At 43.2% G+C, this 13,032-nt stretch overlaps 6 protein-coding genes across 6 annotated transcripts; all 6 read left to right on the forward strand.

Moving 5' to 3' along the window:
- Nucleotides 1-347: 347 nt before the first annotated feature.
- SAMD00019534_002330 (hypothetical protein) lies at nucleotides 348-746 on the forward strand (the record flags this gene model as incomplete). The annotated part of the gene is made up of 2 exons (XM_012903666.1): nucleotides 348-349; nucleotides 428-746. Coding segments are annotated over 2 exons (321 nt in total), but the record flags the coding sequence as incomplete, so codon positions are not given.
- A 294-nt stretch (nucleotides 747-1,040) lies between these two features.
- SAMD00019534_002340 (hypothetical protein) lies at nucleotides 1,041-3,755 on the forward strand (the record flags this gene model as incomplete). The annotated part of the gene is made up of 1 exon (XM_012903667.1): nucleotides 1,041-3,755. One exon carries the CDS (start codon nucleotides 1,041-1,043, stop codon nucleotides 3,753-3,755), a length of 2,715 nt encoding a protein of 904 aa, XP_012759121.1.
- A 508-nt stretch (nucleotides 3,756-4,263) lies between these two features.
- On the forward strand, nucleotides 4,264-4,812 carry SAMD00019534_002350 (hypothetical protein; the record flags this gene model as incomplete). The annotated part of the gene is made up of 1 exon (XM_012903668.1): nucleotides 4,264-4,812. One exon carries the CDS (start codon nucleotides 4,264-4,266, stop codon nucleotides 4,810-4,812), a length of 549 nt encoding a protein of 182 aa, XP_012759122.1.
- Nucleotides 4,813-6,979: 2,167 nt separating this feature from the next.
- On the forward strand, nucleotides 6,980-8,180 carry SAMD00019534_002360 (hypothetical protein; the record flags this gene model as incomplete). Its single annotated transcript, XM_012903669.1, has 2 exons — nucleotides 6,980-7,210; nucleotides 7,281-8,180. 2 exons carry the CDS (start codon nucleotides 6,980-6,982, stop codon nucleotides 8,178-8,180), a joined length of 1,131 nt encoding a protein of 376 aa, XP_012759123.1.
- A 504-nt stretch (nucleotides 8,181-8,684) lies between these two features.
- Nucleotides 8,685-10,465, forward strand: SAMD00019534_002370 (hypothetical protein; the record flags this gene model as incomplete). The annotated part of the gene is made up of 2 exons (XM_012903670.1): nucleotides 8,685-9,006; nucleotides 9,069-10,465. 2 exons carry the CDS (start codon nucleotides 8,685-8,687, stop codon nucleotides 10,463-10,465), a joined length of 1,719 nt encoding a protein of 572 aa, XP_012759124.1.
- A 486-nt stretch (nucleotides 10,466-10,951) lies between these two features.
- Nucleotides 10,952-12,492, forward strand: SAMD00019534_002380 (hypothetical protein; the record flags this gene model as incomplete). The annotated part of the gene is made up of 4 exons (XM_012903671.1): nucleotides 10,952-11,295; nucleotides 11,361-12,127; nucleotides 12,213-12,307; nucleotides 12,400-12,492. The coding sequence occupies 4 exons, from the start codon at nucleotides 10,952-10,954 to the stop codon at nucleotides 12,490-12,492; spliced, it is 1,299 nt and encodes a 432-aa protein (XP_012759125.1).
- Nucleotides 12,493-13,032: the final 540 nt, after the last annotated feature.

Genomic DNA, 13,032 nt, shown 5'->3' on the forward strand with positions numbered 1-13,032 from the left:
CCAATCAACAACTTTGTTCATTAATAACTCATACATTACCTTACAATTAGACAACAACAAACAAACAAACAACAAACAGATTTAGTTGGAATAACAATTAGAGAGGCAGGCAAGGAAGGCAGGCAGGCAGAGGCAAAGGCAGAGGCAGAAGATCAAAAAACATTACACAGGAGGACACAGCCATTCCATCCAAGCAGTCTCATCGGCGGAAATAGAGGACACACCATTGACGAGCGAGCGATCGAGAGAGAGAGAGGGAGTGAACAGGATTCGATTCAAGTCAAGTCAAGATTGATTGAATAGACGAAGAGGAAATAATCATTTTGGATTGGTTGGTTTGACTGTAATTGTATGTATTTTTTTAATATTCCACCATCCATCAATCAATCCATGATGTACTAACTTAATACCGACTTAAAACCAATAGTATTTATATACTATTCCCACCCTCGCAAGAGGATTCATCACCAGATTGTTCTGGATCGACACTTAGTTATATATATCATCCATCTATCCATCACTTCATCCATCCATCCACCAACCTTTTTCCCTACATTTATCCATCCATTCATCCAATCACTTCCACATCCCCTTCCCCGCACATCCCAATAACCTCCAGAGACCATGCATTTGTAAAGACCCTGCAGCTTAGCCAAATATCAAATATCCAATCCATCAATCCATCAATCAAAATATACCTATTTATTCCACCAGGTGGACCAGTCCAGTCCGGTCTCTGCCCTCACCATCAACAAAAATATATACCATCAACTTCACCATCACCTCCATCATCCCAACCTTAAAATATATATATATATACCAACCTGTATCCCTAATAACAAATATACATACAACAACACTGTCCATACATATAATATATATATCGCCTATATAACCCATATAACCAATCAATCCAATCCATCACTATCCATCCATCCATCAATCACATCAATCACCCCAACACACCACCCCACCGAACTTCCAAACAATCAAACAATCAAACAAACTTATTATCCCATAATATAACTCATGAAAGAGAGATGGCAATCAGTGAACACAACGTCTCACTGCTCGACCTGATAAATAATGGCCTGCTAAAGGTCAACACTCAGGTGCGCTACAATTACCGCGGCGTACAACACTGCGGCTACGTCGACACCAATGGCGAGATACACACCACTGACGGCACCACCTTTATCAACCCGACACACTGGACGCGCACCATCAGTGGCAACAACTGCAGTGGCTGGGGCACAGTGCGCGTCACCGAGGGCAACGTCCCGCTGCTCAAGCTGAAGAAGGAGTACCTGTCGCGCGTCAACGGTGGCGTGCCGCGCAAGAGCGACGACTCGGACGAGAGTCCCAACGACTGCGAGTCCTCGTCCACAAACGAAAAGACACCAGCAGAGTTGATCAAGCCGTCGCAAAAGAAGAAACGGCATAGGAGCGACATCAAACAGTCCGACAACAACAATAACAACAAACAACTACTGATGCCAAGCACGTCACATCCACCATTCCTGGACCCTTCAAAGAGGGTGTACTTCCAGCAGGCGTCTCATCATCCACAACAACAGCATCTGCAACAACAACATCATCAACATCAACAACAGCTAAGCTCCTCTCCATTGAGTGGCCAACAACAACAAACATATTTAAACTCTAGCCCGAGCTCACTGCCCATGACGGCATTTGGCGCAGCGCATCCGCATGCGCACCCCTTTGCCGCAGGCGGGCAGACGGAGGGCGGAGGAGGCATTTCGTCGTTTCCGCATTCCCATCATACCATTGCACAGCCTCCAGGCCTTCCAGGATCGTTTAGTCACCATCCCCACCAGCAACACCATCCACCCATCCCCGCGGTGCCCTTTCACTCGACCACGACGACGACGACGAACTCAGCATTGATTGGGAACCAGGCGGCGGACATCAAACCCAAGACCCACCACACTGGCGCCAACAACAGCAACACCAATGGCAGCGGTAAGAGTGTCGGACACCCTGCCGCCATGTACCAATCGTCGCCCATCCCCATACCTGTAACACATTTGCAGCACACGATCGACTCGGGCATACCCTCGCACTTCTCATCACCTATCGATCCAGGCATGATGGACATGTCACACTTCCCCGTCGAGGCGCACCCCATGACTCCAATGAACAACATCCCGTTGCCCTACTTCATTGCCAGTCCCATGTACAGTCTGCCTCATCCCATGGACATGGCCGCCATGCAGTCCGACCCGCAACAACAACAACTTCAACAACAACAGCAGCAACTTCATCTACAACAACAACAACAGCAACAGCAGCATCAACAACAATCAATGCCCTCACCTTATCACACAGCCTATCACTACACCGCCCCGGCAGCTGGTGTCTCCTCACCCATGCACAAGTATTCCTCCATGATGCCCAACTCTTATCAGTTCTACAGCTCGGCAGCTCATATCCCTCAGCCACAGCCACAGCCACATCCTCAGCAACAGCAACAACAACAACAACAGCTGCATCCACAACAACAACAACAGTTACAGCTTCAGCAACAGGCCTATGCCAATGCGTTTGGACAGTACCCTATACATCCATCCACGGCATCACCATCCTCCATGTCCATGCACTCGCCACACTCTCAGTCATCGCCATTGCACAACTTTATGTCGTCATCGGCAACGGGTCCCTCGTCGATGGGCGCCGGCGCAGTCAACAGCGCTGGCAAGCAGAGTGGACCCTCCCGCAGTGTGGATGACTCAAAGCTTGGAGCCAACAAGAAGAGGAAGGATGTTCAGGTGCCAACCATTGGCAACAACAACAGCAACAGCAACAGTAGCAGTAATAATGTACTCATCGACTATAAGAAGAAGCCAAAGAGTGTTGAGATGGGCTCAAGCTCGCCCTTGGACGAAGCATCATCATGTGCCAAGGCCAAGAAGGAATCCAAAAAGTCGCGAGAGTTCAGTGGCCCTCATCATACATCATCAACATCACTGTCTGTTACCAGCGGCGGCGGTGCCAATCACATCAAGATTCTGCCGGGCAAGAAGCAGGAGTTGATTCAGCAGCTGCAGCATCATCACCAGGAGCAGCAGCATCTCGAGACCATGAAGAAGGAGCTGATCAACGAGATGAAGATCAATGGCTTCGACTACACATATGGCGCCACGCCACCAGATGTAGGCCATCATCAGCTCCCACATCACCTTCGTTCGATGACCTCGGCCACGATGGCGCACGATGACTTCATGGGCGCTGAGCCCTACCTCGTCACCGACAACCTAGGCTTCCATCATCACCAACAGCTGTTGATGCAGCAGCACAAGCCAAACGGTGTTGGTGACTCTTCGATAACAATGGAGTCGTCGTCATCTTCACCGTCCACCATTCACAATCATATTAACAACATCAACATCAACAACAACAACATAAGAATCATTGGCAACCCTCCACCACTGCCGCAGCCCATGCTCGGCAACCTCAACAACAACAACAACAACAATAATAATAGCTTGTCCAACACCGATACTTCAAATACACCTGGCAACAACATAACCGACTCTAATAATATTAATAACAACAGTAACAACAGCAGTAGCAACATATATGGATATGTTGACGAGTCTGCAGTTGGTGTTGGCGCATCCAAGTCTTATCAGACTACCACGTCACCCATTGATGGTAGCGACGTCATCCAGACGATAAACATGCCATTCTATCACAATGAACACCAACATGCAGTGCGAGTCCACATCAGTTAGAAGTAGTCCATCGCTCCGACCCATGGTTGATTGCTACAGCCATTCCAATCCAATCTAATCCAATCCAACAACTCCCCGAATAATTATAACAAATAATAACCAACAACCAACAACAACAATAACAAGAAGAACATCATATCATAACAATCTATATGTCCAGTGTCCAGGCTAACTGGTCTGTCAATAAATATACAGTATATATTTATTAGAGATAACTTATTATTATTACTTACATGATGGATGAGTTTTAAGGTAAGCTCGAGGGAGGGCAAAGAGGGTTGACGTTCGGGACCCGGATCACACCCCACGCGCCCCATCATTCCGACCCTCTGTGATCAGATATTTCGGGGGAGTGAAACCGAGCGAACAGGTCAACTGATGGGCGTGGGTGACTGATATGACGCACCTTACTTATTTTGATCAGCAACCTTCAGACCTTATACTCATAACAGAACAAAATAGATAATCAAATATATAATATAACAACAGAGAAGAGAAGATAGATAGGATGTCAATCATAGCAGTATGCAAGAGTGCAGAGCATAACATGAAGAAGGATGTTCATTCAGAGATCAATCTGTTGCAGGGTCTTGGAGTAGAGGGAGACGCACACGCTGGTATCTACGTGCAACATCTCACACGTGTAAAGATCAACCCGACGACACCAAACATCCGTCAAGTATGTCTCCTTCACTCTGAGCTACACGATGAGCTCAAGGAAAAGGGCTTCCTAAAGTCCGCTCAACCTGGTGAGATGGGCGAGAACATCACCACCAGAGGCCTCGCCATCCAAGATCTGCCTGTCAACACCAAGCTGCACTTGGGCTCAGGTGGAGCGATCATCCAGCTCACTGGTCTGAGGAACCCCTGTCGTCAACTGAATGACGTGGAGCCCGAGCTCATGAAGGCATGCTTCGAGTACGATGGCGAGGGCAAGATCACACATCGCAAGGGAGGTGTGATGAGCATTGTTCTTCAAGGAGGTATCGTCAAAACTGGAGACAATATCGTTGTTGAGCTACCTGAGGAGCCTCATCAACCAATGGTATTGGTGTAATAATGGTCATCATCATACCATTCATTCAGTGTAATCTTGTAAATTAAATAATAATTGTTTGGAATAACATAGATATATATTTATTATTTAGTAATATATTTTATCACCATACTCTTTATCATCAACTTCTCTTTGATGGATTGAGAATTATAGTCTCATAATGGGAAGTAGAATATGTTGCCCATCTTACTACTAGAGTTGATTGATCAATCCTACGACAGTTTACTGGAGGATTAGTCGGTACTATTAGCTCGAACATGTTGGGAAAGCCTTTGGCCAGGGTACGACATAGGTTGGTTATCTTTTGTCTGGTGTCCTTGCCAGGTAGAACGGAGGAGAATGTTGGTAATTTCACTTCAATAGTGAAAGGATTGGGGAAACAATCAATGGGGTATCGGTATCTGTAAGTAGAGAGATCTTTGAAAGTAGACAAGAATAATCTAGAGAAACCTTTTAGTTTCTTTGAAGATCCTATTGGTTTGAGTTTTCCATTGCCATTAATAGTCATTTTTTTGAGATTCAGAGGTAAGACAATCTTGATATCAACGTTTGATTCTAGTTCCAATGTTTCAACACTGTCTGGAATGACTCCAACACCAAGATAGTTTGAATTTTTGAATGAACACTTTAGTGATGTTAAAGAATTTGGAAGTAATCCAGGAGTGATCGCATGGTTATATCCAGGTCCAAATTGAATGTTCATAAGTGATTGAGGAAGTGATCCCACGCTAATAGGTTCAGGAGACGATTGAATATATAAATCAATAAGTGTCTTTGGGATGGTACCAAGGTCTATTGGAAGTAAACAGTTGAGTGACAGATTCTTCAAAGATGAAGGGTATGGTGTCTTGTTCAAAGTTTCCATATTGTAAGAGTTGTAGAGAATATTTGTTTGAGTTGTTGGTAAAGGAGTTGAATTCAAATTAAGATAGCAGAGATTTGATGGAAATACTGTAGGTCTCCAACGATATCCGGCACAAGTTATAAAAAGGATTGTGAGTGAAGGAAACAAACTATCAGTGAATTCAATGGGCTTGAAGATTGGTATGGATAGGGAGTTTAGACGAATGGGAAATATATTTGGAAAGAAATCTTGGGTATATTGATTGGTAATATTGAGGCCGTATAATTTATCAGGGAGAATTCCATTTGTCCAACTTATACTTTGAAAATTGCCTACTGTAAGGGTATTCAATGATGGAGGAAGGACTCCTGGTGGAATTAAAATATTGGTACATTTTAATGAAAGGAATGAAAGGGTAGTTGGAAACGATCCAGTGCTGAGTGTCTGATTGAAGAATCTACCTAAGAATAGGGATGTAATAGATTTTGGAATTATTCCATTAGGTAGAGGTTGATCAAAAGAATCACAAAAAAATATTATATTAAATGATTTGGGTATCAATGCAAAAGAATATGGGAGTGGATCATTAATGTTGATTCTAATACTTTTCAAGTTTGAGTTTGTCAGGTCTCCCGGTATAAAATTATTAAAGTTATTAATATTATATGAGTCATATGAATAATGATTATAATAATTACTATAATTCTTATTATTAATAATTCTCCTCATATCAACTAAGAATTGTTTAACTATAGTTTTATAACGTTTACAAGTCAATGCAAGACAATGTAAATCATTATATCCACCTAAATGTTGAGTTTTGGTATCATAACTTGGGGCAAACTTGAAGAATGTACATATATGTCGGATTAAAATTACAGATAAATTATCCATAATTGTAAAAAATATATATATATAATAAACAAATAATATAATTATCTTTGAGTAATCAATCATATGATCATACTTACTTAAATTATATTGAGGACTGGTGACTTCTAGTTGAACCTATGTCCCAATTAAGTTCATCAGAATATTTCTGTATTTAATTTAGAATGGGATAAGTAATAAAGTAGAGATTGTTTCACTAGATTCCAAAAGTGAAGATTAACTTATTATTTGTATTTCATACTGATGAATGAGGATTGTGAATGAGCTATAAAAATACCAAGAGTGAGCGTAAGGGTTAACCCTTACTTCTCTTTCCCTCCAAAATTCAAAAGAAGGTTACACCAAGGACCCATTGGACCATCGATCTTCCAGCATCCAAGGTATTTATCTTCACTCCTCAGAGACCCTAATAGACATACAAGAACATTCAGTATGGATCAACAACAAATAGTTGTGTTGCCATATCAGCTGATCAAGCAAATTGTCAGACTGCTGCTGAATGTTGAGCTGCATAATGAGAGACGGCTGGGTCACTCATTGGACTACTACAACAACAAAGTGATGCTCACGCTTGCACTCGTGAGTCGCACATTCCACGATGTTGTGGCGACGACCCATGTGGCAATGACAACACGCGACAATACTTGCTCACATGCTGCTGAAGTATATCCCCAACAACAAATGGTCTCTCTGGCGATCACTGCAACTCATAGATATAGACTCTTGTAACAAGATATGGGATGCAGACCTGCTTGCATCTCTCAGTCGACTCAACATCAAAGTCACAGGATGTACCAGTGCGGACGATTTCCTACAGTTGGCACGCAGAGGCGCACCACTGGAGCGTGTCGGCACAATGGACTTTAAGGATGACCGAGATGGTCAGATGGTGCGATGCATGAAACGGTTGGCTCAAGTCAAGGACACTCTTTCCAGCATCTCACTGTGCATGCCAATGGAGCAACCTAGAAAGAGATCTCAATGGCCCATGTCACTGATCGTACTGCCTAGTCTCTGCAACCTGACTCATGTCAGCATTCTCAATCACTACGATAACCAATACGAGGTGGTGTGGAAGTTCTATGTGGGATTATACCTCTTCCTGCCGCTGCTGCCCTTGCTACAACACCTCGAGGTTGGTCCACATTCCAGCAATCGGAACACCAACTATAATTTTACTCCTCTCCTTCTACAATATCTCAAACAACAACGCTCATTGACGTCTCTGCGAGTCACTCAATGCTTTGATCAAAGGGGTCGGCCACAGTTCCTGGAGTATGTGCTCCAGAGTCCCCAATGCACAATAATGCACTTAGATCTCATGATTGGATTGCCCCTTATTCCCATCACCATACACCTCTCGTCGTTCAAGATCTACATAGATTCGTATTTGGATTATACCCTCTGTAAAGAGACAGCGTTGTCCTTTGACAATGTCGATCACCTCGTTTGGGACAGAAACTTTAGCCTCAGCTCCATGGATGACAACAACGGCGATTGCTGGCTGAACTTTATCATCGCCAATTGTCCGTCCATTCGACAGCTGACCTTCACCATGACGAGACGCACATTGCCGCCATCATTAGTGGCATCGGTGGCTTCCACAACAAGACGATGCGACACCTCTACGTGAGTATCAAGACATCTTTAGATGAGATTGATATCAGCTCGCTGTACCAGGTGCTCGCAGCCCATCCAAGCATCGAGAACAAAGACGACCACATAATCAACAACACTGGTCGTCATATCAATGTGATAGTGCACGGACCTTCTTCCTCAACTACAATGGCTACGGCCACGACGACTACTACTGCCAGTGCAAATCCCCAATTGTGTTGAACCTGCTTGTCATCAAACAATGCCACCTGTTTATTCTCATTAATTAATTCCTTGAATGAAGATTATTTCTTGTGCTCAGGTGTTGATTGATTGATTGACTGAATGAATGAAGGAATAAATGAATAAATGAATGAATAACATGATACAACAGATATATAATCTCTATCTTTTATTAATGTTAACACTACGAAAGATATTAACTTACCTCAATCTTGGGATTGAACCTACTTCTACTACTGTTGCAACTACTACAACTACTGAGACTCGGTTTGCACGACCACGCACTCTTTATGAATGGATGGATACACATGATACCAACGATACAGATGGAAAGACATTGGAGTCACTACCACCTCTTATCTTACGAATGGTATTGTCGTATTTTGATGGGTTTGGCGAACGACTTGTCGTGTCATTAGTGAACAAGCGTCTGTTTGTCAATCGCAACAAGTATCTCACATTCATCGATACCAAAGCATACCTTGGGCCATTCAAACACAATGCACTCATCAAGCTCAATCTCAACTCCTACTACGACATCATATCCAAAGACTTCATCACCAACTGTCGAAGTGCCGATGTGGATCTCAAGTCATATGTCAAGGACAATGATATATTTGGTATGTTGACTGAATCGCTCAATCACTCTGACTCACTGACTCTAATGTGATCGACATGTTAGATGTTGAGGGACTCAAACATGACCTGAACATGACCAATCTAAGAGAGGTATACTTTAGTAATCACAAGGAGGAGGGTCTTCACCCTTTGTCAGAGGCTCATCCGCAATGGCATGCAATCAATGAGATGTTGTATGAGTTGGTAGAGAGAGGCGTTACATTGAGCTTGAAGGTTGAAGGCCATCCATTCCCTTTGGAGAAGGTACCCTTGTCATCATTGGTTTTGGAGGATTGCCAAGGTGCACAGTTACAACAAGTTCATTTCCCACGTAGTCTCACCTACCTCAAGCTATGCAAGCACTCTTGCATCTTGGATCACATCCTCCCCGATGGCCTAAGGATATTGGACCTCACAAGAGTACACTTCAAGTTCCACAGACACGCATGGTTTGCACCCAACTCATTGCCTCGAAGGTTGGAGACAATCTTGTTGAGCGGAGCAATGAAGCAAAGGATTGAACCCGACACATTCCCATCGTCACTCACGACCCTCGAGTTGAGACACGTCTATGGTGAATCTGACTTTTCATATCCCCTCAATGGAGTGTTGCCTCCATCAATCACCTATCTCAATATGAGCAGTGCCTATGAGGAGTATCGCCACGACCTGACCGACCTCCCGATCAGCCTCACCAGGATGCACCTGCCAAGATGGTTCCAACAGAAGCTGCATCACCCTCCTCTGGAGAATCTCCACGTTCACTGCACCGTGCCCCGAGGACACTCATTCCCCAACCTCACCAAGCTGCGGGTCAGCTCATTGGAGAGGATCAATGAGTTGGACTTCTCGCTCTTTCCCAACTTGAATCGGTTGACCATTGATCGGGGCTGGTTCACCATTAAGACCTCGTCATTGCCAATGTCCCAGTTGAGACACACTAGTCTCTCGTTTGACAACACCTCCTATGTCCAATGGCAAGTTGAAATCGACAACAAAGTGCCATTCGGTATCGAGAAGTTAGAGCTTGGCAGCTGCAACTTCCAGAACGTTCAGCCTGGCAGTCTACCAAAGTCAATCACGCGTTTGGTACTGTGGCGTGCTGCCAACCTCAGGCCAGGCCATATCCCATCGTCAGTGACAACATTGGAGTTGCACAACTATCGAACCAATGGACTGAACGTCTATGGACTGCCACCATCTGTACAAAACCTAACATTGATCGATATCCGTGATTCAGTAGAGATCATTCGTCGACTACCGCCATCAGTCATCTCAGTGACTGTTGGACGTAATGCCAAACATTCAATCAAACTTCAACGATTGGATGATCAACTATTCCTCCTCTGTCCATTTGATGATGTAGATACTGGTGATCATTCCAATGTGATGATGTCAGTCAAAGAATGTTGTTTCATGGACATCAAAGCCATTGCTGCCAAGCTCGAACTATTATCCTGATGATGTAATTTGTACAACTACAAACTGAGATAGTTATAGAAGCCCAATGAATGAGTCAAAGCGCAAATGTTTCAAATAAATGTCGACATTAATGTGGAGATTCCCAAAAGTGGTGGAAAAAGAATGCGGGGTGAAGTGTGGGGTTGCGAATGACTCTACCCTGCCTTGTCTTTGAAGTAACACTCATTATTCATTCAATCATTCATTCATATATTATTGTCATAGAGATAAATATAAATACATACATATTATATATATAAATATTAACAAACAAAACCAAACATGTATAAAGATAGAGTTATTATAAAGAGTAAAATAGATGGTTATGAACCACCCATTGACAATATCATTACACAGAGTCAACAACCTATTGTATCAATATATGGTAGTGGATTGAATGGTACAAATGGAAATGTAACAACTGGTACTGGTATTGGTAATGGTGTGCTCACGAGATCATCATCAAACACAGCGTTGGACAAACCAATGGTACCAAAGATCATCAAGGATGTGGTGCATGATCACATGGAGATACCAATTTATATACAGGACTTTGTCGACTCGGTCCAAGTGCAGAGACTGCGCGATTTGAAACAGGTCGGAACCACATCGTTTGTATTCCCCTGTGCCAGCCATCACAGGTTCGAGCACTCACTGGGTGTCAGTCATCTGGCTGGCTACTACATCGATCGACTCAAGACCAACCAGCCCGAGCTGGAGATCACAGAGCAAGAGCAAAAGTGCATCAGAATAGCAGGTCTCTGTCATGACCTTGGACATGGTCCATTCTCACATGCATTCGAGTCCTGGGCTCATAGAACAGAGGCAGGGTAATGTCACCGTCAATCACACACAATGTACAACATGGAATCATTCCGACTAACAATCATCACAGAAAGTCCTTCCATCACGAAGACATGTCAATCAAGATGTTAAACTATCTGATTGATGACAAGGGATTGGACTATAGCACAGATGATATCAAGCTGATTGAGTCATTGATCACCGGCGAGGCACTGCATGGACGAAGCAACAGAAGGTTCATCTATGACATTGTGGCAAACGACAGGAACAGCATCGATGTGGACAAGTTTGATTACTTGGCCAGAGACTCATACTATCTTGGTCGTGCGATCGTCTGCGACTTCACACGACTGATCGAGTTCAGTCGAGTGATTGACAATGAGATATGCTACTGCAGCAAGGAGGTGTACAACCTATACGAGTTGTTCCACACACGCTACAGTCTACACAAGCTGGTGTACAGCCACAAGGTGGGCAAGGCCATCGAGTTCATGATCTCCGACGCCTTCATGAAGGCCGACCCCTACCTCAAGATATCGGAGCAGCTTGATGATCCCAAGGAGTTCATCACACTGACCGATTGTCTGCTAAACAGGATCGAGTACTCAAAGGAGAAGGAGCTGGAGGAGTCGAGAAGGATCATCAAGAACATAAGGACGAGGAACATATATAAGTTTGTGGACGAGGTCATACTGCTCAATGACAATCATCTGGAGATCACTGCAGAGAAAATTGCCAACATTGGATCTGGAATCGTTCCGGAGGACATCATCGTCGACAACCTAAAGTTGAACTATGGTCTCAAGGATGCTGATCCAGTACAACATACATCATTCTATACTAGATATGATAACTCTGGTATGTATCCATTCGATCAGTTTGATCCCATGCACACTGCATTGTACAGTACTGACCTATTACTATTCATTCATAATACAAACAGCCAAGATCAAGGTTGGACCCGAGCATATCTCACTGATGATCCCAAGAGAGTTCCAAGAGAAGCGGATAAGAATATTCACAAGGAACAAGGAGAAGGTATGATCATGGTGACTTTGGCATTCATCAATCAATCAATCAAACACAATCAAATCATACTAACTCAATCAATCAATCAATCGATAATATAGAGTATCAAGATCCAAGAGGCATTCAGAAAACTATTGAATGATTACAACATCGAACCAAACCCATCGACAACCGTCAGTCCAATGAAGAAGTGATGATCATTCACAATATACACATATGACACTTGTCCATTGTAATATCAATGGATGGCATTAATCAATCACATCGAACAAGACGTCGTCTCTCCTTATTTGTAGAAATAATCTATGGTCTGCAGTGTATTGGTGAATGGTTGATTGATTGATTTATTGAGGTCTTTGGAACCTATCTATGATCTTGGTGTTATCGTGGTTTCGGCTATTTGATAGATGTATTGCTATTTCTCCTCCGTATCCATTTTCAATTGATTGGACCTAGAACTGACTTGTTCTTGTTGGGGGATATCAGGTGCTTGGGCAGTTGTAATAACAGGACCTTTATCTTGATTTAATTCTTGTTTCTTCCTCAACAAGTTTGAAACATCTTCAGTATCTGTTCCACTTCTTTCATTACTTATTTTTAAACATTACTATTTAGTTTGAATATAATTACAAATAATTCAAAAATACTTACTTGTCAATCTCCTCAGCAGATATAGTTAAGGCAATCAAGACTATTATTAATAAAATATATCCTCTCATTATTAGTTAGATAAA

The sequence above is a fragment of the Acytostelium subglobosum genome, assembly GCF_000787575.1.
Source record: "Acytostelium subglobosum LB1 DNA, scaffold: scaffold1, whole genome shotgun sequence".
NCBI lineage: Eukaryota > Evosea > Eumycetozoa > Acytosteliales > Acytosteliaceae > Acytostelium > Acytostelium subglobosum.